The sequence below is a fragment of the Nomia melanderi genome, chromosome 4 (assembly GCF_051020985.1).
Source record: "Nomia melanderi isolate GNS246 chromosome 4, iyNomMela1, whole genome shotgun sequence".
In the NCBI taxonomy this organism is placed as follows: Eukaryota; Metazoa; Arthropoda; class Insecta; order Hymenoptera; family Halictidae; genus Nomia; species Nomia melanderi.
Genome location: NC_135002.1, coordinates 16932774 through 16957467, shown reverse-complemented (window position 1 = coordinate 16957467; position 24694 = coordinate 16932774). Strand labels below are relative to the sequence as shown.

General features: G+C 35.9%; 1 protein-coding gene across 1 annotated transcript; it reads left to right on the top strand.

The window, feature by feature from the left end:
- The first annotated feature begins 2232 nt into the window (after window positions 1-2232).
- Window positions 2233-8687, top strand: LOC116425237 (uncharacterized). The gene is made up of 4 exons (XM_031972676.2): window positions 2233-2578; window positions 3001-3318; window positions 3818-3961; window positions 4676-8687. The coding sequence occupies exons 2-4, from the start codon at window positions 3037-3039 to the stop codon at window positions 5366-5368; spliced, it is 1119 nt and encodes a 372-aa protein (XP_031828536.1). The 5' UTR covers window positions 2233-2578; window positions 3001-3036; the 3' UTR covers window positions 5369-8687.
- Window positions 8688-24694: the final 16007 nt, after the last annotated feature.

Below are 24694 nucleotides of genomic sequence, written 5' to 3'. Positions count from 1 at the left end.
GGTGTGCCGTCGGGCTGGAGGAAAATCAATTATTCATCTGAATTGGTCGGGAAAAAGTCCTAATTATCCAGGGCAAATACAAGCTTAATACGCGGAGAGAAGCGTACCAACGTCCCATCCCCTCCCCCTACCCGTTTCACCCTCCCGCCCCTCCCACCCTTTCCATAGAGCCCTCCATCGGCTGGTACTCAGGTTCGCAGTCGGTCTTCGAGCTTCCTTCTTACCGTGAATAACCATTTGTATTTCCAATTAGCTTTGCTAATAAGAAGACGGAGGCATTGCCGTAGTTAAAAAAAATGTATAACCTCATCCAGCCACTGGGGAAATAAAGAAAAGCGCCGCTCCGGTATGACAATACCGGCGGGTCGAGCGGGGTTATGCCGGCTGAACTACAATTAAAAATCCTCGCTTCACCCTCGCTTAACCCTGCTTTCTCCTTATGCCGTATTAACGACCGGGGCGTGCGGGAAGGAGGACGCGAAACATCCTACCAAACATCGAGCCTTTTTTTGCCAATTTTATGCTTGACCCCATCTCCGGTCCCATCCTTGTCCTACTACAACCCCCTGTGCCCGTCGTCTGTCCTTCCTGTTTTTCATTCATTTTGTCCCTCGACAGCTCGTTTCTTTATTTCGACGATGGCAGCTTTGCGATCGGTTATCTTGCTTAGGAGATTTTATTGTTTGAGGAAGATTGTAAGAACAGATGTGTCGACGTATTCATCCCTTGCTTTGTGCTACGAAATTTTTAAGGGGACATCGATGTACAGTGGGTAATACGAATGTCAATTGTGTTTTTGTTAAAAATGTATAAACTATGAAATAAATGTGTATTTACGATAAGTACAGGATTTGTTTCCTTGTCGAAAATTCTTAGGAGGGGAACATAGTTTGTATGAGTACGAGTTCAGATAGAATTGTAAGAGAAGAAGTACACTCTTAATTGATTGATTGATCAAATGTTTTCTATAATTAAGAATTAATCGTTAGGAAAATATAAAAAGTGTGCATTAAATGCGTGTCAGTAGTTATTGCAATAATCAACTCATGTGTCTGTTTGTAATAGTATTCATTCTTTCTACTTGTCATAAACAGTCCTAGTGGTATCAGTATATTCTATCAGTATCCTATATTCCATAGAAAAGAAACAATAATGTAGCAACTTCGCTGTATATAAACATGGTGTATGCTTGATAAATTTTCTAACGCAATATTCTATACATACGTATGAAAATTTTTGAAATAATACGAAATATCATTCACAAACCCTTGAAAATTTTGAAAATCTTCAGATTTCAAGAATTATATAAAATTGATTAATACGATATAAGGTATACGAAACTTTAGTTCACAGCTTAGTAAACAAGAGTACTAATATACTTTAATATAATGAATATATTTAATTACAAAATATAATTGCATTTTAATTAAACCTAGGATAACTTTCAAGCGATAATGTTTTAAAGTTTTCAAGATATACAAAAGTTTCACAATTAAACTATCCATTTATAACGATGGTAATAGATGTACAATTAAATATATAATATTTTAAGCAATAACTTTAAACAAATAATTTCTTGTCAAGAAGTTTCAATATTGCTTTACTTTTTCGATACGATATACTGAACCTCCTTTTGAGAGGTTAAAAAGAAATATGTAATAATAAGAATAATAATTATCAGCTCTTGCTGTAGATACAGTTATTAAAATTATAAGAGGGTATGTAAAGGGATCATGAATATAATATATATAATACGAATATATGTAAACCATTCTATACAACAATAAGATAATAAATATGCTAGGGTTAGTAAATTTTAAATAGTGCTGTTATTAACACTAGTTTTACGGGCATTTATTGTACAGTCTATTCTATTGTTCCTATATTGCACCGTAGTTGATATTCATCCATTTAGATTTTGAAAATTATAGATTTAAAAATGGCCAATTAAGATACATATTCGTGTATGTAATTGGATCATTCAAAAACATCTGAAACATTTACCAAATAATATTAATATATAAATATATTATGTTATAAAATTCAATATACGTCAAATTGACACGTCCCGTAAACCTAGCGTTAAATGTAACCTTAAGAGATCTATGTATGCACTTGGGCATTGGCACATACTCTTGCCCAAGAATTCGGATTTATAACCTGATGGCAAGAGACGAATTTCAAGAGGTTCATGCCTCTCGAGTTGTCTATGTCTCGACGCGACACATCGGATTCCACTATAGTCGCTGCCCCGTGTTTGCAAACTTGGATTTTCGTGTGGCGACTCCGCCAGGCGCCCTTTGTTGTGCCGACCGTCAAACTCGGCCTGAGGTCGACTAAACAGTGTTTCTTCTCAGTTACGGTTGACGCGCTGTGAAATGTGTGTCGTGTGTTCAGACAACGTTGATAACGTCGGCTACCAAAATTCATGGTGTAAGACGGATAATTGAAATTCACGCCCGAGGGCAACGAAAATTTTGATCGCATTCCGAGTGGACAGCACGTGCACCGTAGTAAATACAATTTCCTGTCTCTTCAAATTGCTCGAGTTATTGTACATTCGCATTGCGTGCCCAAGGTATTGAAAATATAATAAGATATTAGACGAATTTTCGTTTTCGTTAAGTGAATGATTAGGATTTTATTATGAATAATTCTTTGTCGTTTTTACTTTAATCTAACATGTAATTATTGCATGCAAAATACTTTCATTGACCTGTATAAACTTTGAAAAGCTGTGTTCAGAATATATCCCATTCATTATTATTACTATTATTTATTGTTATCCCACGTATTTAATAGTTTTTCATTATTTTCATTTATCTAAATTGCACATTAGATATCGCTTTAATGCACAACATATTGCACATTACGTAACTTTCGGTCAACAACCATTTAGTGTTTAATCTAGATCGTCTGTCAGACTTACACAAAATTATTTAAAATATAAGTTTTTCATATATTTACTAATTTGTGTTGATTTAAAAAAATGTTATTTAGAATAACTTCTTCAACTCGCCGAATGTTGTAATATATATGAAAATGAGGGTGAAGACAATGCCACGACAGCGAATATATCACGGGAACAATAATTTCGAATCCGTATCTGAAATTATCATTAGAAAATCAGATAAATCTTCGAATAACGACGTGAAACCGCGATTGAGGGGTGCTGAAAAGATGTTCGATGCATCGAGCAAAGAGGAGAATAATAATTCTAAAGAGAAACGATCGGATCATTCCGATGTAAACGAAGAGAAGAAGAAGGAAACGTTGAATTGTACCGCGGAAGCATTGGACATGACGATTAAACATAAGGTATAACGTCTGACAGCATTCGAGTGTGTTAGTCATTCATACTAATTCACGCATGAATTCGTGGACGACACGATACGACACGATTCTCCTGATTGAAACGAGAATGTAAACAAATAGAACGGAGTACTACTCGCTTGAACCGGTCGAACCATCCTATATTAGTATTTGATAGAGACAGTCAATTTTGGACTTTTTGCACAGATAAAAGAAATTTGAAATTCTTATAGTACTTAATTAGGTATTTGAGATTTATACAAATTTTCAGTTTCCTGAGAACAAACATAAGTTAGAAACATTATTCATGATTTTAAGCCAGTTATAATTAAGCGGAATATAGAGTAAATGTTGTTTGTAAATTGTTTAATATTTATCATGTAGTAATCGTTGCTTTATAAATATTTACTTTATGATACGTAATATGTATAATAAAATAAACTGGTAATTTGAAAGAATTGACTAATTGAAAAAATTAACATAATTTCTTTTATCAATCTTTCAGGTTAACTCGTCGCAGGAAAATTTATCGAATCGACGCTCGATAGTTGGAGCACCGAGTTCTGAATATTCTGATGTATCCTCTAAGAAGGACCTAACGGAAACGATCTACAGTGACAGCAATAATAATGTAAAATGCGACAAATTGGTAAATAAGCTTTACTTAAATTGGGTTTATTCATTTGTAAATATATAGAATTTTGATTCCATTGTTTTTGAACGTTTAGTATGTTCATTAATATATATGTTCATAATAAATATGTTCTATAAACATTTATAATGGTTGAAAAAGAATGAGGCTAAAATTAAATTTACAGATCACCTTGACAGTTCAGCATTTATACACCTTATATTTTCACCAGTTTTATTGAAATTCTTTCTTTCATTAATTTATATTTGTAATAACATATAATACAATAATACCATATTATCGTCATACGACATAAAACATTTAAAATCATTTCTGATAGATAGGCTTTACATCATATATTTTTAAAATAAAGGTGTTCCTTCGTTTATATATAAATGACAAGTACACTTATCTTTTATCAAAATGTTCTTATATAAAAAATTAGTTCAATTACTTTAATTTGTTAAAGATTCACTATTAAATATTCTTCAATTCATAGGAATGAAACAGTTTTACTATTTTAATATATTTTGTTATTAAAATTTGACAATAGAATAAACATTTTTAAATAACTGCATCGATTCTTATTCATATTTGCTGTTAATATATCTGATAACCAGTGTAAGACGGAAGATACTAATTGGTGTCTCCCATGAACCATGTTTTGAGAAATGAAGGACGTGGATGCCGACCTCTCGTCAACAAACTGTTAACTCCACTTAAACATTTCAGGTGTTATCTCCAATAGAATCGAGATGCTGCCCTTTAGCTGGCCCTTCGACCGTTGTACGTTCGCCGAGGTGCGAAGGGGAATCAAAATCCTCCGTCCAGGACGATGACATCCCAGCCGAAGCTGTTAATCTGTGCAAGAAGGACCATCAAGACGAAGACGTGTCGAATCCCAGTGGAGAAGCCGATGGGAAGCTAAAGGACACTTTCCTTTATAAAATCATGACGGACCCGACGTTCCTGGAGAACATACAGAAACACAAGCAGCCTAGAAAGTACTCGTGCCAGTTTTGCAAGCTGGAGTTCGTGAACGGTGATGAGCTGGCTGATCACATGGACGTGAAGAAGGACGAGTCGAATCAGGTAGTCTGCTGCGCCTGCAAGAAAACGTTCGCACAGAAACGTTACCTCAGGTATCATCAAAGATGTCACTCGGAAAGGACCAAGTTCACCTGCGATATCTGCACTAAAAAGTATACTAGGTTGGATAATTTGACTAGGCACAACGCATTTCACGTGAACCCCGATAAGTTCTCGTGCACTTACTGCGAGAAAACCTTTGCGAGAAAGGATCTACTGAACAAGCACTTAAAGTGCCATGATAATAAGTATCGATTTTTCTGCGAGTTGTGTCAGAAGTATTTCAAAGGCCCTCTCACGTTGGACAATCATAAAAAGATGTTTCATTCAGTTTAATAATAAGTCTTTGATAATTAATTCCTATCCTGCCTCGAAAATCTAAAACTATTTGATCGAGAAGGGAAGGATATATACAAACTATATAGTAGGGTAAAAGATAAATTAATGTATTTATTGAGCATTTAAGAACCAGAATTATTTACGTCCAAAAATCCTATTTCAAGTGACGAGGATTTAATGTTGGATTAATTATATTAGGGATACGGGATACTTTTGAAACTTTGTCGGAAAGTAGATCTCTGTACAAAACATTTAATTCTACTGTAATTAACAGCTCAGTTGAAGAACTTTTAAAGTGAATTCATTTTTTAAAATAGGATCTTACACCATTTGTTACTTTGAGAATTCAGCTGTAGCTATAACTTAATAATTAAACAGGTCTAAAACTTTTTAAAGTCTCAATATTAATATTATATAAGACTTCCTATGTTTGTTCAATGTTATTTTCGGGTTTGCAATATATTCTAGAACAAGTTTTTAATTATAATTAAAAAAGATATAGAATAATTTCACCTAAGTAAAAGAAAATTCATTGCAAATATAAAACTTGTATGTCATTAAATAGATATACTATATACCTATTAGTTCAAAGTTAGATGGAGGAGAGAATAAATTATACCGCCCACTTGTATCATTATATTAATTAAGATTAATATAAATTGCCCAAAAATAATATTTATGAAATCTGAAACTATTCAAACTATACCATAAATTGAATACTAATACTAGGTTTTGATTGAACAATAGAATAAACTGCACAGCAAATGCCCGTAAACCTAGTTAATCAGTTTCTTATTCATATGAAAAAGAATCAACTCGAAGAATATACTCATCGCAAATTCGCGAGTCAATTAATCACTTAATTTTCTCATAACGGTTACACCTTTTACGAAACGCTAAACAGCGACGATGGTGTGAATAAAAACTTTGCTGTTTCGAAAGCTGTGTACGATAGTCTCACCATAACACCAAAAGTATTGAATAGAATCGCTTGATAATCAACCAAAAAGAAAAAGAAAAAGAAAATCGAGTGTCTATTCAAAAGGAGTTACTCTGTTCACGGCGCACACAGTGCAACGAATACACGTACTTTTAAGAAAAAAATATCCTTTGCCATTATTCCACATTTCTAAGAACATCAAATCAAAGAGGGGTTTCATTGAACCGCTGTTTAAACAGGGAACCTCGAAGCCGTTGCAGCCGCACGCGACGCATTCGGCGAAAAAAAAAAACGGGGAAGAAAGAGGGAAAGAAAGAAAGAAAAACCGGGAGAAAAACACTACAAGAAAACTCTTTTACCCCGAATGCCTCGTGTGGTCCCGAGAACTTTCTCTCTTTTTCCTCTTTCCTTCCCGCGATTCCTCTCCCCCCGTCCGTTCCTCGCAATTCCTCTTCACCCTCGGCCTTCCAGAGGTCTAAAACATAATCCGTTTCTTCCGTTCCGCCTCTCACCCCGGCCACTTCGCGAAAAAAGCGAGCACTCTCTTTGTTTCGGCTCAAAGGGTACAACGGCGCCGCGGTAAGGAGCACTTTGAAAATCCGACGTATTACCGTCGGCACATCCAATCGCGAAATAGAACAACCATGAAGGTTGACCCGCGTCCCTTTCCCTTCCGTTTCTCGCTTTCTCCGACCCCACCGTTCTGTTTTCTTATTTTTTCTTGACAGCCTTCTTTCATCCCCTCTGCCCCCCACTCCTCGCTCCTCTATCTGCCACGTTCCCTCCGTCTTTTCCCGTTTGCTCGCTCCCACTCGGATTCCCCAAGTTTAATGCAATTAAGTCGAGCGTTAAAATATCGTTCTTAATTCGCCGGCGGCACCTTTTGTTTCCTCTGTGGTTTAGCGCGAGCTACTCGCGGTGGTTCCTCGTTCCTGCCTATGCTTTTCGGTTCTCTTCCACCCTTTTTCAAGTGCAGTATGTTTTCCCCGCAAACAGCGCACGCACGTCAGCCATACACGTCACAAGATAAAACATTCGTTTCACTGGTTTTAATTATTCCGTCGAGTCCCGTTGTTTCTTTCCGTAAGTGTAACCGTGACTACCTGGTTGTTCTTGGGTGTAATACAGTGCTTTTACAACCCAGCTTGGAAATATTTGATCGTTTACAATATTTAGGGTTTAAAAAAAAGTGGGAGGCAGAGAGTAGCAAATGTTAAGTACTTGTCTGTAAATATTGTTTTATTTTCTTTTTAGTTACTTTCATTAATTTTGAGTATATATAAATTTAGACATTCATTCATGATATGTCGTCAAATATTTTGGAGTAAATGTTTTTGATACTAGTCTGTCTGATAGTTGTCAATGATAATCTTCTAGCGTTATGAAATTTTGTTTCACTATCATTAACTCAATCAAATTTTATGCTCAAATATTATTGATTGGTTCTCGGTCTATGGTTTAAGGAATCGAATCCCTTTATCCCGCGTTATGGCATTTACATCGCAGTAATTGAGAATGAGAATCATTCTAGAGTGACATATCTGTATCTAATAAGAGGAAATGATGCGATGATTCGCTGTTTCTTGAACGTGATTCAGTTCAAATTACGTGGGTTAGTGACTATTAAACATTAATATTTATTACATAACTGCATACAAGCAGTTATTTTTACAAAAACAATAGAAGATGTTAAAACTTCTACGACATGGGATGAATTTGGTTTTAAAACAAAAAGCTTTAAGGATTATTATTAATTGTCTTATTGTCTAATTGTCTGATCTAATTGTCTTATTTCCATAGAAATGGGTATAATAGAGGTCTTACATTAGTCAAGCCGATTATAGGTTTAAAAGTGAAGAGAGGCAAAGGAAGATGTCCACTCGCGGCGCTCAGCCCGATAGTTAGGGCCTATGCACACAAGCGACGCGATCCCGCCGCGAGGAAACATTAGAATTTGTGATTGTTGAAATTGAAACATGAAGCTTCAAATCTGTTAAATTGACAAGATATATGAATTTAGTAGTAAAACACGGAAATTAAATTCATCCAACAACTTAAAAGTATCAATATATTCATATACAATCAAACCTCTGTAAACAGGCAAAACCTCTACAACTCAAAATACAAAAACCCTCTATTCATTTCCCTCGCATTTAATATGTATTTTACCTTCACAACTCAAATTCAAAAGAAATCCAACCTCTACAAGTCCAAATTCACATTTACATATAAGTTAAAACTATTAAAAGACCTTCATAAATCGAATTTTCAGTTTTTTACTCGAAAAACCCTATAGCTCAAATATCTTACGTCTCCCCTAAGATTCAACTTATCAATGTTTATCTGTATGTTTCCTTTTTATGAAATCATTCAATTAAAATACTGCCGCCTTATAATTTACGCCAAGGAAACAGAGAATCTTGCGACTTTTCCTTCTACATCTGAACCTTTTCAGCCCAACCGAGGTGTCTAGTGTTCCATACACATCACTGTTTCCTGATTCGCCCGATAACTAAACCACGTCACAAACGTCCACTTTACTTCCCGTCCGCCATTCTTTCCACGCTCCGATCGCTCCTTCCATTGTGTCCGGGCGAAGTAAAGGACTTTCGACAGCTTTTTCCCCGACGCGGTGCGCGAAAAGAACGACAGAAATGGCGAAGAAAAACAGAGCAAGAGGCAGAAACTTCTCGAGCTTTCCCGGTCCTTCTCTCCCCGTTGGCGCTTCTTTTTCAGCCTCTTGCCGCGTTCAACCGCGTCCCTTTGATCCAGTTATTCGGGCAGCGTGTATCGTGGACCAGGACCAAAAATGTAACAAAGTTTCCGCGAACGTCCTGGCACGGATGCCAGCAGGGATTTTGTGGTCCCTTTGCCGCGCGTCGATCTCTGTTCTTCCTTTGCGCTTTTGACCACTGTCGTCCTTTTGACATGATTACGTTCCCGTGCAGGATTCTTGAATATTCATCAGGAATTTTGCGATTTGTGGAATCGTGTTTGAAAAATTCTTTAATGTTCCCCTGGCTGGACAAACTTTCACGCCAGTCGACGAAGAACGTCGACAAAGGCTTTTTATCCAAATGCATTTCTGAATTTAACTAGCATCGAAAGGAGGAAGAAGGTCCAGAATCGTTTTAATCTATATGGTTTCGACAGATCTTGATGTTGATCTCAGAGAAAGTTGTACAATTGAGTGTATTAGGAGGATTATTGGAGAAATTATTTACATTTTTATAAGAAGGTAAGAAATATTGTGGCATAAATATGAAAAAATGGAATGAGTGAGTTTATTAGGTTCAGAAGAAATATTAAGTGAAATAACTGCTATGTAGTTTTACGTCGCAGTGTAACTTTTACAGCAGAAATAACAAATAGGACAATTTTATTGAAACTAAAGGCATATTCAAGTAATCTTCAAACTTATTTTGGGAAACAAATTATTTTCGTGTAATGTGTTTATGAAATATTTGATTATTTTTATTAATAATATAAAGTAATAAACGGTAGTTATTCTTATATAATAAAAACTTACTATGTACCTAAATTCTGTATAAAATTGTAAATACTACAATTAAATATGTTATTACGTAAATGATAATCGCTGACAAACTGAATTAACTAACTACTTTAAATACCTATTAAATCAAATGTTATTTTAATAAGGTAAGTCCAGATCAAATACAGCAACTAGATACCCATTCACTCAGAAACGTAATAATTTTTTGTAAACTTGTAAATTCATTGACAATATTAACTTTGATTTTAATACGCAACGGAAACAATACTTACGAGGTAATAGTTGCACAAACCAAGAAGGTACATGAACATTTTCACGTGACACGCCCTTATATTTTCACCACCCGTTGTTCCCTAATCTCTCCTCGCAGCGAAATTTAAAGCATTATACTACGGAAGAATCCCTTTGATGTCGCGCTTTACATACAATATTTACATACTATCGAGGGAAGACTTTAAAGATATAACTTCTTGAAGATATTTTGAAGACTCTGGAGTACTTTCCACGAGCTTGCTGCATTAAGAATTTAAGAAAGGAAGGAGGGGGTGGAACGGTGGCATTTATTCATTCAGGCATTAATGAAAAGTTCTCGTTGGAGTTTAGTACAGGAACAAACAGGAAGAAAACCTCACGGACAACAGAAGGCAATTGATTAACATGTATTTATAACCTCATTCCGATTCACGGTCGGTCTACCTAATATTAAGTTAACGATAATCAGCTTATTTAGAAATAAGATTTACGAATCACGTGACAGATCTTCCACGAGTAGATAATTATAATATCGGTTGCATTCCTTGAAATATTAGTGAAAATCGAAGTAATACAATAATCTCTAATTCGTTTGCTTAATAATATTTATTACTTAAGTTATACAGGTATAACCAGTAAATGTAACTGTTATAGTAACATTCCTCCAATAATACATATAATGAAAAACATTATATACAATTTTTATAACAGTACATATAATGAATATCATTTTCATAAGTACAGTTTATGTTTTAATAACCGCATTAGATTACTTTCATAAAAAAATCTGTTCAAATAAACGAAGTCGCACAGTTAAAATAATAATTATTTTAGTTAAAATGAATTATTAACTCTACCGTCACGTTTAATGTATCACAAAACACCGGGTCACCAGTGACCCGACTTTCGTGTTCCAAGCGTTAAACGTAATTCGCCTCCACGAGATCAATTACGGCACGATATTTTCTGAATAGCATAATTCGTCGTCACAATGCAAAAGAAAATCTTGGGCCCTTCTTTTTGCGAACTCCGTCACTGGGGGTGGTGTTTAACGCAACCGTCCCGGCAGCCACTTCCCAATGCTTTTTCAACGTGGCAAAGTAAGCAGAAAAACAAACATCATGACTTCACGTCGAGACGAGTGTAGGCATACGCGTGCAAGTTGGAAAATCACCGTACAAAACGTCGGAGAGAAAAAGTTTGCGTATTCTGGGCGTTCTGCGAGGAGCGGACTCGACGGAGGACGTTGTTCTTCGAACAACGACTGCCCCTCGTTCCTACTTAATTCACGATAATGACATTATAAAACTATTCCAGAAAACAAAGTTTTTTCCTAATTTCCTCAAAAATATTCGATGTTTGTGCTTTTCTTTATATTTTTTTTAATTTGCAAACGAGTCGGTGTGTTAACATCGGAGGATACACATTATTCATCATTGGAACAGTATTTGTATGGAGGTGTTTTGTGCAGTTCGTACCGTATTATCAAGGCTGAATACGTAATTACGTGAATCATAGATGAGATCCTATTATCTGATTGTGAACCAACGTTGAATGTCATTCCGATTGTATAAAAACTTTATATATTATAGTATAAATAATAAAAAATATTTATTTTCGTTATATTCAATATTTAAATAAATAAATTAATTAACCAGTCTTTATTAACTTACCATTTTTGCGAGTTAATTCCATACTTATAAAAGTTGAAACTACTACAATCCAAAGAATGAGTTCATTGTATAAGTAAATCTTATCTGAACGTAAATTTCGATTATTTGACCGAAAAGCCTAATCTGAACAGTTTATCATCAAATTACTCTTTCAAAATATCTAAGAAAATTCATTTATCATTTAATCTGTTTCCATCAGTAAAAGAAGGAAATATATTCTGCATATTGAAATTAGGAGAATAACCAATAAGTACTATATTAACAAGCATAACTTCTTCAAACAACAAGACAGAATAATCGCGAAGTCGTGTAATTGATACTTACAAAGTTACTAATTGCCAGCATCTAAGCTTGCAACAGTACTTCATTTTCAACAACACCGGCCCCCCTTTGCAATAGGGTTCCTTATTCCCTTGAATTCGTACATTCAAGAACAAAGACTCGTTACGACTCGGACGGTTATCCTTTGAGTCCTCGCTCAGATTAATATTACATCAATGCCGTGTTAAAGAGAACACCTTTTCCGCCCTTGTTTCTGTTCTCCCTATAAGGTGGACCTTTTCGCGCTATTTAACCTCCCTCGAATGACCGAGCAACGAGTATATCGTTGAATAATTGACACACGAAACGAGGATCACGAATGTCTCTTCGGATCCAGACGACAGTCTGTCTAATTCTGGAGTATGGACAGTCGAAAAGTTAATTGGTCTGGCGTATTTTTGTCATAGCTTTAAAGAAAACATGTCATCCGATTGTTAACCCCTAATGGTCAAATGCCACAATATAGCATATAATATTCCTTGATTATTTTATTATTTTCATTGTTATTTTTATTATATCCTCGTTCAACACGTTAAGTGCTATTTCGATTCCTTGCAGCTAATTTAGTTTTGTTTGATATCTGCATATTTTATGCAATGCAATATGCAGATTTAAAATATTTATATACCGTTAAAGGTCAAAAAGGTAGAATTTTCAAGAAACAATTTCGTACTCAATTCAGTTAGCCGAGTATTTTACAATTACTGTACTAAACATTGTTATGTAAATTTTCCAACTATATTAATTTACATAAAGAAGCCTCGAATAGACCAAATTAATTCTATTTCTTCAACTTATCTTACCTCATAGAATCATTTTTGTAAGTATATACAAATTTCTATAAGTATACGAAGAACGTAATAATGCTCGAATTTGTAGTAAGTGCAGAATACAATACACTCAATTAGTTAAATTTAATCAATCTTTTATTTACCGTGAATAAGATACAGTGCAATAAACTACTCATATAAACTAAAGAATAAATCTAAAGTAGACGAAGAATACAAAGATTAGTCTTAATTGTCAAGATACCTCCTTAACACTAGAACTACGTAACAGTCAAAATGAGTGGTTCCGATTTGTTTGTTTCACATGAATAGTATAATGAACGTCTAAAGAAACTGAAAATAATCTATTGTTACAATTTTTATATAGATTACATATTAATCGTATTAAATGCCCGGTAGTTCTAATGTTAATAATCCCTTATTAGTAATTCGATAATTACGGATAGAAAATCGTATCGATTCCGACCGGCCAAGTCGCTCGGAGACATTTTCAAAAGAAACGAGGGTGAAGAGGCGATTCGTTCGGGAGGTAGCTAGGCAAACGTAGCCAATAATCGCTGATAATTTATTAAGGGGGAAATGCTCGCATTCCCCGGGCCCTCTGCGAAGCTTCTGCGTTATTTAAGAAAATAAATATTTGATATCCCAAACAAAGGCTCCGGTTCAGCGTCTTGATGTTCGAGGAATGGAAAAAAAGGAAAAGGGAGAGATGGTGGGAGGTTAAGGGGGAGTGAGAGAGACTCAAAAGCTGGAAGGAGAAGCAACCACCGCGGCTAAAAAGTGTCGAGGGAGGGTCGAGAGTCTCGTGCAGCCGACGCGGAGGGCTTAAGGGCGAGGGGATGGCGACTCATTGGCCGTGAAATATAGGGTAAAAGGTTCGATAATTGATTACACAGATTTTTTATGCCGCAAGAAGCCTTAATTCTCGCCGCGCCACCCCTCAATAATTCCGCGTCGGGAAAAACCAACCGACGAGACTGGAATATCGAGTCCTTCGATGTAAAACGATCTTTCAACCCTCCGGAGAGTGTTCCGGCCTGTTGGGCCCCCCGTTACCCCGTGGCAAACTCTGCTTGCGTTCCGGTGTCGCGAAGAGGAATGATTTAATTGTTGAAAAACATTTTTTTTCCTTTTCCTTAAGGAGCAAGAAGTTTTATGTGAGAAAAAGTCTTATATTTGCAGTGCGTTCTACAGTTTAACGATCAAACTTTGACAGGGTTTTTTGTAGATGCAAGTAAGAAAAATGTCAAAGCTGTTAGAAGTAATAAACTAATACGTTTTAAAATAATTGTCAACTAAAAACTATAGAGGAAAGTTACTTCTATCTTTGGCAATTTTCGTTTATGAACTTGTGCGTGCAAGATATTTTGTTTTCGTTCATCGAGTATAGGAAGTAAGAGTAATACCTCTCAAATACATAAGATTTTTAAAGTGGGCGGGGGATTTTATGTAAGAATATATATACATTATTAAACGTACTAAAATTATTAGTAAACTTAAAAGAAAGTACATTAGTAGCAGATCCTGTTTTATAACAATATACATTAATTAAAAACTTTGAGTATATAGTCATACATGTAATAAATTATCCTATATAACTGTAATTTTTGACTTATGTAAATATAAATGGAATTCACAGAAATTAACGAAATTTTTGTTATTTTATATTAAATATTTGAAAATTGATCGACTGTGATTTATCACTTAAAATTTGATCTGATACTTTAACCAGCAAGTTAGATCCTTCAAGAGGAATAAAAAAAATATTGGACAATATTATTGGAAGAATGAAATGATGGAAATTCTGGAAAGAAATGAATCCAGTTTAGTGATTGTCACACAGTCCAGTTATTAACGAGACGACAAAATCTGATTTCCCCTGCCTCCGGCCTCGTCAACCTTCACTACCTATCAATTTAACCGGCTGAACGTTCGTTTTTATATTGAACTGCACGATGCTAATGACAGGAAACGCGGTACCGATTATTTTTTTCCTTTTTTTTTATCAAAACCTGTCATAGCGTTCGCTCGGCGTGACGTTGCAGTCATGCGTGCCACCCTCCTGGCTACGCATCATCGTATTTCCTTTCGACGCTGAATAACTAGTGGAAATACTTGAAACGGGCTGTGTCCAGAGTTCGTCACCCAGTGGGAAGAATTTTTATTATTTGTTTTATAAGTGTGACAAATACTTTTCCATTGTTCCTTCTGACACAGCGTGTTCCAGGGTCATATAATTAGAGCTCACACGATGTTTCGTTGATAACACTTATGTAAACATATATTTTTATGTGATATACTAATTGTTATTAATATACATGTAAAATGTATGCATGAAAATGATATTAGACTTATTAGTTTATGAATAAACGAGTATACACTGTTTTCATTATAAATATTTGATAAGAATATTAAGTAGAATGGATGTTGAATATAATAATAGAAATATGTAAACCTGATCAATAGTTTATTAAATGGAAATTTTTGAAGTAAAACACCAATTTAGATGAAAGTTTGTTATTTCACATTGCTTGTTGTATTTATGCTCAAATATGATAGTACACGAATTTTGTCGGTCTGTACAAAATATTACAATATTATGATTCTTTATTCAAATTAATTAGTATCTAATGCATTATGAAATACAAAATTCACCCGAAATTTATATTTCGTATAAGACTGTTCACTTACGTGGTACAACTACTTTCATTAGATCTAATTACAGTACGAATACATTAATTATGTAGTTACATTAATTATTATGTAGACAAGTATTTGCAAAGCTATTAAGTACTGTCTTGCCATTGGTAAATACATTTATTGTACTCTCCTTTTAATATTTCTGTCGTACCACAAAGGTATCATGTAACAACGAATCATCATTTGTAATTATACTGCAAAGGAACTTACATCTTACTTAATTCTAAGAAATTAAATTTTCAATTAACTTTCCAATAAACATTACCCACGTTGAAACTAATTTCGAGAAACGATTTGAAACATTTTCTACAGCTTATAGTTGTGAAACATTATTTTATAAAAACATATTTCTTTATATATTACTGATACAATATGTTTTATATAAAAGTACACACAGGTGTTTAAAATAACTGTGAATATAATGTACAGGATGGACAACATATGTAAAATCATGTGAATGTCTTCAGTATTTTTTGATACATGTAAAAACTGTTTACAACGTGTTAAACTGTTTTATTTATAATTTATAAGCATACTATCACTGGGAATTCTAATGTGGGAATTGTAATGCTTGAATCACGCTGGGAAAAAAATGTTCTGGGCATGATAAACCAGAAATTCTGAAGATACTTACACAACTCCATTTACATGATCGGAATTGCTCAGAACTTTCTGGTAATCCTAATCCTCTAAAAGAAACGCGGTATAAACTGCGAGAGTATAATTCAATTTCCAATGATATAATAGAATTTCGAAAGGAATACATGTTACAGTAATCACGATGTAAAATTTCTTTCTCATCTCTATCTGTGGAACAACAGGAGAACACCAACTATTGGAATACATTATATAGCATAGAAAACCGTTCAATTCACTAAAAGATTGGCTTAATAATCTGTACCAGAGAGGGACACGGAAACATAGAGGAACACGCAATGGTTCGTGATCCTATAAAGATGCCATGCATCGGCAATCGCTGGATGAGTGGCCCCTTCCGGTCGCCCACCACTGTTCCACCGTAGTCAATATTAACTAGCTGTGTCGCGGCCGTCAGTTTAGACGATGATTTAGTGGATGCATTGATTGGGTCGATCAGAGGCCATATCATCTCGTTTAAGGCCTTCCATCATCGGTACAACTATTTATAGACTGTACACGATCACCACGATCGAATCAATTTTTGTCCGAGCCATCTTCCACGGTGCCGCGTACGCGTGTACATTCGCCTAAGCAATATTGAACCGATTGAAAGATTGCACGAACTCTGCCGTCCGTCTTTTTATCATTGCTATGACACGAGTCGAGCGAATGGATCTTGATCGTAACGACCCCACGACTTTGCGAGTCAAATCGTGCTTTTATTTTTTTAACTCTTGTTCCGTCTTCTTTTATTTAACCGTTTTCTCATTTTTCCAAGGAAACTACGAGAAAATTAATGCTAGTGTTTGAGACCTTCCGTTTTTAACGTTTATTTAGTTGTGTCTTTATTTTTTCAAGGATATTTTTGAATTTCAGTAAAGTATGTGGAAATTGATACTATATACTGTACAAGAAATATGTAGATAAATCGAAGACAGCAACGTAGTTAAGTATATAAGTATAATAAATAGATGAATTTATTTTGACCAAGATTGGGAATCGAATATTATTTTATAGCATAATTTCACGTGTTAAAAAAATTAAGAATATAATGTCGTTTGAAATGTATATTGAAAATTTAAGGTAAATCCAGATTTTATGAATGAGATATAATTATTATATTTTCGTTGCTATTATTACTATTACATTTATTACTACTAACAAGTATCTATATTGTAGAATAATACAACAGTCACTGGAACATAACAATTATAACAAGTGGAAGTAACCTCAAGTATTAAAATTATTAAAGTATTAAAATTGTTCATTCATTTTTATTCGAAATATTTATTCTAATTACGTAATTCATAAAAATCAAAGTAATTATTTCACTCTGAAATTATCAAAATGTTTTTGTGTTCAGTATGCAAATAAATTATAGAGTAAATATAAAAGTAAAATCATTATTTATGTAAAAAATGTATAAAGGAAAATTCGATTCAGCAACTTACATTGGAGAAATGTGTTCGATTGTCTTAAATTATTCAAGGAATTTAAAGTTTAAAGTGCATCTTAAAACTGATACCAGAATTAAATATACTGTAAATATTTCATAATATTACTACCTCAATGTATGATAATCTATTTATTTTAGTTTAAATTCCAATATTCCGTCTTTGAAAAATGAATTATAATAATTATTTAAATAGGGAGACTATTCACTGATCCCAACGACCTTAAAATATATTGTCAGTATCATCATTCTAAACAACAAAAGTTTACAATCCCGATAATATATTTCAAGGTCATCAAAAACGAGGAAGAAGTCCATTTCCTAAATAATTACTTGAATTGTTTATTATTTTGTTTTCATAAAATGTGGTAAATTTCTCTATTCTAATTCTTCACTATTCCTTAAAGCATTACATTTTTAGCTTGTACGTACTAAATCACGGTAACACGCTCATATGTATAAAAGAAAGTAAATACTTATGACAATTAAGTACAAGTAAAAGCAAATGCTGCAGAAATTTCTTAATCAACTTTAACCAGTACTAGACAGGAAATGTTGGATAATCTTAAAACAAGCAAATACACATATTTGAAAATATATCTACTTGATGTCTGCAGTAAATATTAAGTGCTACGTATACGAATTTTAAATACTTACGGGAAAACTCAGTAAATTTTATTCACAGTAAATTTTTCACTCATTATACATATAAAACCGAGTATTTACTTACAAAATCCCTAGCAAAAACTAACACTCCTTTTTATGCATACAACCGATTGTAATATTCGTCAATATCGTCTCACGAGCAATGCAAAAAGTCTTTCTCTGATCTCCGACGTGGAGTAGAAAAAAAATCGTCGGTTTTTCCGAGACACAGGAGGAGTACGAATCGTAGCAAATCAACCGGCAAAGCCGCTAAATTAAATCCCCTTGACTGAAATGTAGGATCAACGGGCCACTTCCACGGTAATTAATTAGACTATCTCGCGAAACCGATAGCGAAACCCTTCAAATCGTCAGCATGTAGAAAAGTTCAAACGATGTTCGCTGCAGCGAAGGGTTAAAGGGAACGTGACCGTGGGATGGAGGGGATAGGAGCGGTGGTGAATGAAAAGGGTCGCGAGGCAATTTAATTAGTAGAAAAACAAAGGACCCGTACCTATTGGTATCGGCGACGCGACGTATTCCCATCGAACGCTCGTATGTATCGACCGCGTATATAAATCTGCCGTGCTACCCCTTTTTCCACGCTTTCGGTTCTTTCTATTACGCTCAAGCGCGGTTTCAATATTTTCAAATTAGCGCGGCAATGATTTTTTCCTCCGGAACAAAGCATTCTTCTCTCTTGTATTTTGTTTCGATAAAAGTTAATACCAGGAAAATTTATTTTCGTGTTCTGTGCGAGTTTTATTGGCCTGGTTGTATTACAGATGGTATTTGTCTATTAATTAGACTGCTAATTTGATTTGACGGTTCTGCGAATGTATTTTATGAGAGTATAGATAGTTTTTTAGTGCCAAACAAATGTCGGAAATTGAATTGCAATTGAAAATATGAAACACGTACGAGAATTATTATATCACTTACTAAATATACAATTGTATCTTAGTGTTTATCTATGAGTAAGGTAGAATATGTAATGACCAACATGAATTAGTTACACAATTGTTTTTTATGACTCCCCGACTTTCTTAAATAAGTAGTCACTTAAAACCTTGATAATTCAATTTTGCGAAAAAATAAAAAATGTTTTATTGTTTTTAAATTGTGTGAAAATCTATAACGACACTCAAATATAATAAAACAGAAACTTGTAACATTAAAATTGCAGAATAAATTCAATTTAATTAGTATAGATGTATCTTAGTTCGTATAAATTGAAGACAGATACCACTTCGTGCTTCTGCATATTCAATTCTTATTGTAATCATTCACGCGCAATAAGAAATATATTACTCTTTGCTTCTTAAAAAATGATCAACACTAAAGTAACTCTTACGATTCCGACCGCTAACTGATTTGAAACGAAGCTTAATGCAAGAATTGTATATTAGCAAATCGAAGGAACACTCGATCAATTTCCGAATGGAAAAGGTATGTTCTGTTAATTCTTCCAGATATTGCCCGGCAGCGGTAATTGAAATCGTATTGGAGGAGACCGTATCGGCGACTGTGGCGGAAGATGAGCAATCGTAAAATCCGAAAGAGGCGGCCGAAGGGCGCCTAAAAGGTCCCAGGCGGCGATAGGGCGGAGATGGCTTAATGCCACGGTGTCGAGCAATCGGGTATCGACTTTTCCATTAGCCAGAAAAGTTGTGGTCACCGCAACGACGAAATTGGCTATACCAAAAGGGACGTTTGCGCCAAGGTGATGTCGCCAGCGTCGCTGGGAGCGCTCGTACGAAGAGGGTGGACACCGACGGCGAAGACACCACGCCGACGGATACCGGAGGCCAACATTAATTCTCATAACATTTTACGAGGTGGTATCTGACCCGTGTGAAGTCCTCCCAACGTCCAGAAGCACGGTTTAGGACTCATAACTCCCAATCACCTTAAGACATGCAGTCGCGAGCAATTCACAGGGACTATGGCTGACTGTTCTCCGTTCAACATTGGTATCCTAGATGGGAGACATAGGGTTCCATGTACGCAATTCAAGATTCTTCGAGTGAAAGTTTCCCTCGATGTTTTCTTACTCACTCATATTTTGTCTGTTACTTACTTAGGTGTCCGACCAAGTTCTTTAAATTCTTTACTTTGACATATTCATTTGAACAATATAGTTATGGTGAGCTGTACAGAAGGAGCTGAACTGTACAGAAATAAATGTACCTTTAGCTGAGACGTGACGTTATGTTTGTTCTTAGGTACTGAATTGCGCTGTTAAAAAGAAAAAATTAGTCTTTGGACAGTGTGTTGTACAGTTGCGGTGTTACTATCTTTTTCAAGGGCAAGATGAACACCTTACTCTGAGACATAGTTTCGACAATCTCATTAGCAATTAGCAGTTTAACACATAATAGCGCCAAGTCTATTTTGTCTTCCTTTCTGTTTAGGTTGCGATAAGCTTTCTTTTTGCAATATTTATATGTAAGGCTACGATAAAACTACACGTATATTTTTATATGTATTCTTTGTATGTATCTTATCGCAGTCTGTACATTAATATCTATTTACTGTTAGTCATCTGTGACTGATACGGTCTGTATAGTACCATCGAGTGCTGGGAAGCTGGCGCTCTCGTCTGATTGGTCAGATTCGGTTCTGGTTATATGATTTGCTGAGACGTTTACTGACGATAAATAACGTAAAGTGATGTTCTACGACGTCACAAGTGTCAACTTCCCAGCATTTGACGGTAAGTATAGTGTCAGTAACCGATGACTAACGTGGCGCTTAACGTGTTAATATTATTGTGCTGCAAAATGACTTTCGACCGTTCCGATGTTACTAACTGATGTTATTTTTTTCATTGTGTTGTATGTATATATACGTGTATGTGTGACACGTGTAGGTCTAGCGTGTACCTATGTTAGGGCGATAGTTGGCGAGGGAGACTGATAAGTGGATGTGTTTAAAAAAAATTCGGTGCATAACTTCTCAGTAAAACTGTTATATTACAGTGCGTTATGTGTATAATTATTTGCTAATAAACCAAATTATTATTAAAACACCCAGAATAGCGTTCATTATTTGCTAAATTTTAATAATTTGGAATAAATTCTTATTCCATTAGAAAGGACGATAATTTGTAGAACGTAGGCGTGTACATTAATGGTTCCAACGATTTTTTAATTTTACATATTTTAAATACATATGTATATCCTTACGCAAATAAATTACAAATACAAATATAAAAACCATTACTGATATGTTAAAATGACCCTGTATTTGTTACACGAAGTTTAATTAACAGGTAATATACGTCAAAATTTCACAAGGAAAATTTGTTTAAAAAATAATGAAACAGGGACGCATTAACAATAATACAATTTCCTTATAACATAGGCATCACGTCTGCATTTTATCTGTATCACTTTCTTGTGATTTACATAAATTAAATATATTTCATTTGTCTCACTTAAAATCATCTCCCTAATATCTCTAACATCAGCAATTCTCATAGCCCAGTATAAGCCAATATGTATATATGTATGTATGTATATATACACATACCTACACAATATTCTGTCCTTACATCTACAAACCAAACAATAAATTTCATTTGTTCCATTTAAAATGAAGCCTAACCTAAATTATATTTCAACTTCCAACATCTCAAAATACCTTCCCCATTCCAAACGGACACAATAATTTCAATTCAATATAAACGTCCGTTCCCCATAATCCGCATACAAGTATTGCCCAGTGAATTCCAACAGTACGGGCGAGATGCGTTACTTACGACTCATCTCAGCGGCGTTTCACGTTTCCGTTATCGTTCGCTAAATGTGCAAGAACCGTCGCAAAAAGTAGAAACGTCGCGGCGCGGCGAGAGTTCGCGGGCGCGCATCGGCACGCCGCGCGCACTTAAATAAAGTGAGAAACCCGTGGATATCAAAGAGCCATCAATAGACAATCGCGCAACAGCGCGACAAAGGAAAAAGCGGCAGACAAAGGGACACGGAAGGGGAAAAAAGAGATTCACCTGCCTCTCTCCTGCGCGCAGGCCTCCTGGCTTGTGCTCGGGCGAGCATAAAACGCGCCGCGTATTTTCCACCCCCGCGTATTAATACGTAACCGCGGCCGCAAAACTTAATGAATTCTTTAGCGAGATCAAAAAGAACTCCGGTCGGCCCGATACGCCAACCGTCGGTAGCGCCTGCCGTTTCCTTCTCTCTTGCGCCTTCCTCCTTTCTCTCTTTCCTTCCTTTTTTTATCCGTGAAGAGCGAGGAACAAAATTGAACGGCGATATTCCCGGTACGGTTTAACGACGACGAACGCCCCCCTGCCTCGGGCCACCCTTACACCCTGTGTCCTGTGTTTCTCTTAACGAGGCACGTTCTACCGAACCCTCTTTCCTACCCACCCCCAACGCCCCCGTCCGCACGTCCCCCGGCCCGCGCAGCTACACTGTTCGTGCCGGCCGCTAGCAGATACGAGGTGCTGCCGCATTATGCTCGGTTTCATCGCGAGCAACGTCTCACGCATTAATGGATTCCTATAGCAGCCGGGCCCGTAATGAACACCCAGTCTACCGTGGGCTGTCTTTTCATCGGGATCCGCTGCGCGTTTGGCGACTTACGTTTCATTGCCGGTGATACGTCCCGATAATGAGGTCGATATTTCGCCGGGGCGCGCGGTTAAACGACGCTGTCGGGAATTTCATGTTTCGAGACGTCGGGAATGAAATATCGTGGGAAATGGCGATTCACCCCATTCAGACAGATTGTTATTATCGCGCGACCTCTCCCCTGTACGCCGTGTGTGACTTTTCGGTCACGATTGAACGAGGGTATTATCGGTGTATGCGCTCTGTGTTTCGGGGACGTTTCATTCGCAGTCGATGCGGACGAGAGTCTTGTGATTTGGTTGTTCATTCATCTTTTTGTGATAGATTTTTGTGTGGGAGCAGTTGGTGAATTGTGAAGATAATGAGGTATGGTATTATAGAGTATGATACGAGTAATAAAAGATGAATAAGATAAATAAAACGCACGTATGTATCTTGTACACAGTTGCTAGGAATAATAAGTCATTAGAAACAGAACTGATTGATTAGAGTAGTTACGTTGCTAAGTTTTTAGAATTATTTCATATAGCTCACTATTGAAGTAATAATTTTCATTGCTTACGACTCGCATTCCTTAAACTTAAAAAAATATAGATCCTTGGTGATTCTATTCTTCATTCTTATAAATAATTCTCCAAAATTTTGAAACTCTCAATAAAAAATCAGAAAGATATCAAAACAAATTATAAAATCTTATCTCCAACATGTTTCACACATATACCATCCCGTAGAGACATAAAACACGACACTTACTCATAATGTATACGACAAAGAAGATAATGAAGGGGTTTGCATGAGTGAACTATGTCTCTTAGTTCAAATTAGCGATAATGCTTCTACTAATAAACCGTGTACTGGTATTCCATGACACTTCGCGTAATCACTGGCACTTTTCCAGGCTGTAACGAATGCTAAGCCTTTTGGTCCTCGATATCATGAGTTCCTTAAAAACTTGATATATCGAGTTTCCCTTCGCGGTGATGGCCGACGACGAAGGTGGCCCGGAAAATGCTGGCTGGACGATAGAGATCGGATATAGGGCGGGGAAGTTTAGGTTGCCTCGCGCTGCTGGAGTGCATTTGGCCATCAAATAACATCGGCAGCGCCTATAACCGGCTTACGTCCCGACATAAAGTCGGCTTGGGCTTCTCTTACTTCCACGGTCTTTCCTCGCCATCTCGAACCACTAACTCGTGATCAGACCGTCCGACCACGACTGAACTACCGTCGTATCAGGAGTTGCGGCTCTTGGGGGGCTTAAGCTCGCGATATCAGTTGATTGGGTCTGGAAAAGTATCGCCGGAAAGGAGATTCGGTTTCTGCGCCGGTTTCACGGTTCCTCGGTTCCGTTCCACGGAGTAAATTGTCTCCGCGGTTTCAAACTGAAAGTGTCGCGGTTCAGCGAATCGGGGTGAATTATTTTCGATTGGACTGGTCAGTCCTTGTTGTGAATTACCTGGCATGAAGCGCAAAAATCTCACTAACGTGGTCATAAGCACTGAGGGTGTATTTTGTTTAATTAAAAGGGTTTAATCGTTGATCAGTTTTTGCTTACATGGGCTCAGCGTTTCTTGAAACTAAATGCCAGAAAATTTAATGATATTGTATACATTATGTGAAATGTTTGTATCGTTACGTGACTGGATATAATGGGAAGCGTTGTGTGTAGAATTAGAATTGATACGTAGCTAATAAGCAAATATTAGGAAGGTACTGGAAGGAATAATGCTTCAATATTTCTAGTTTCATTAATATGGTTAACTTAGAAAGACTAGGGAGAAGGACTTGCAGATGATTTTGTTGCAA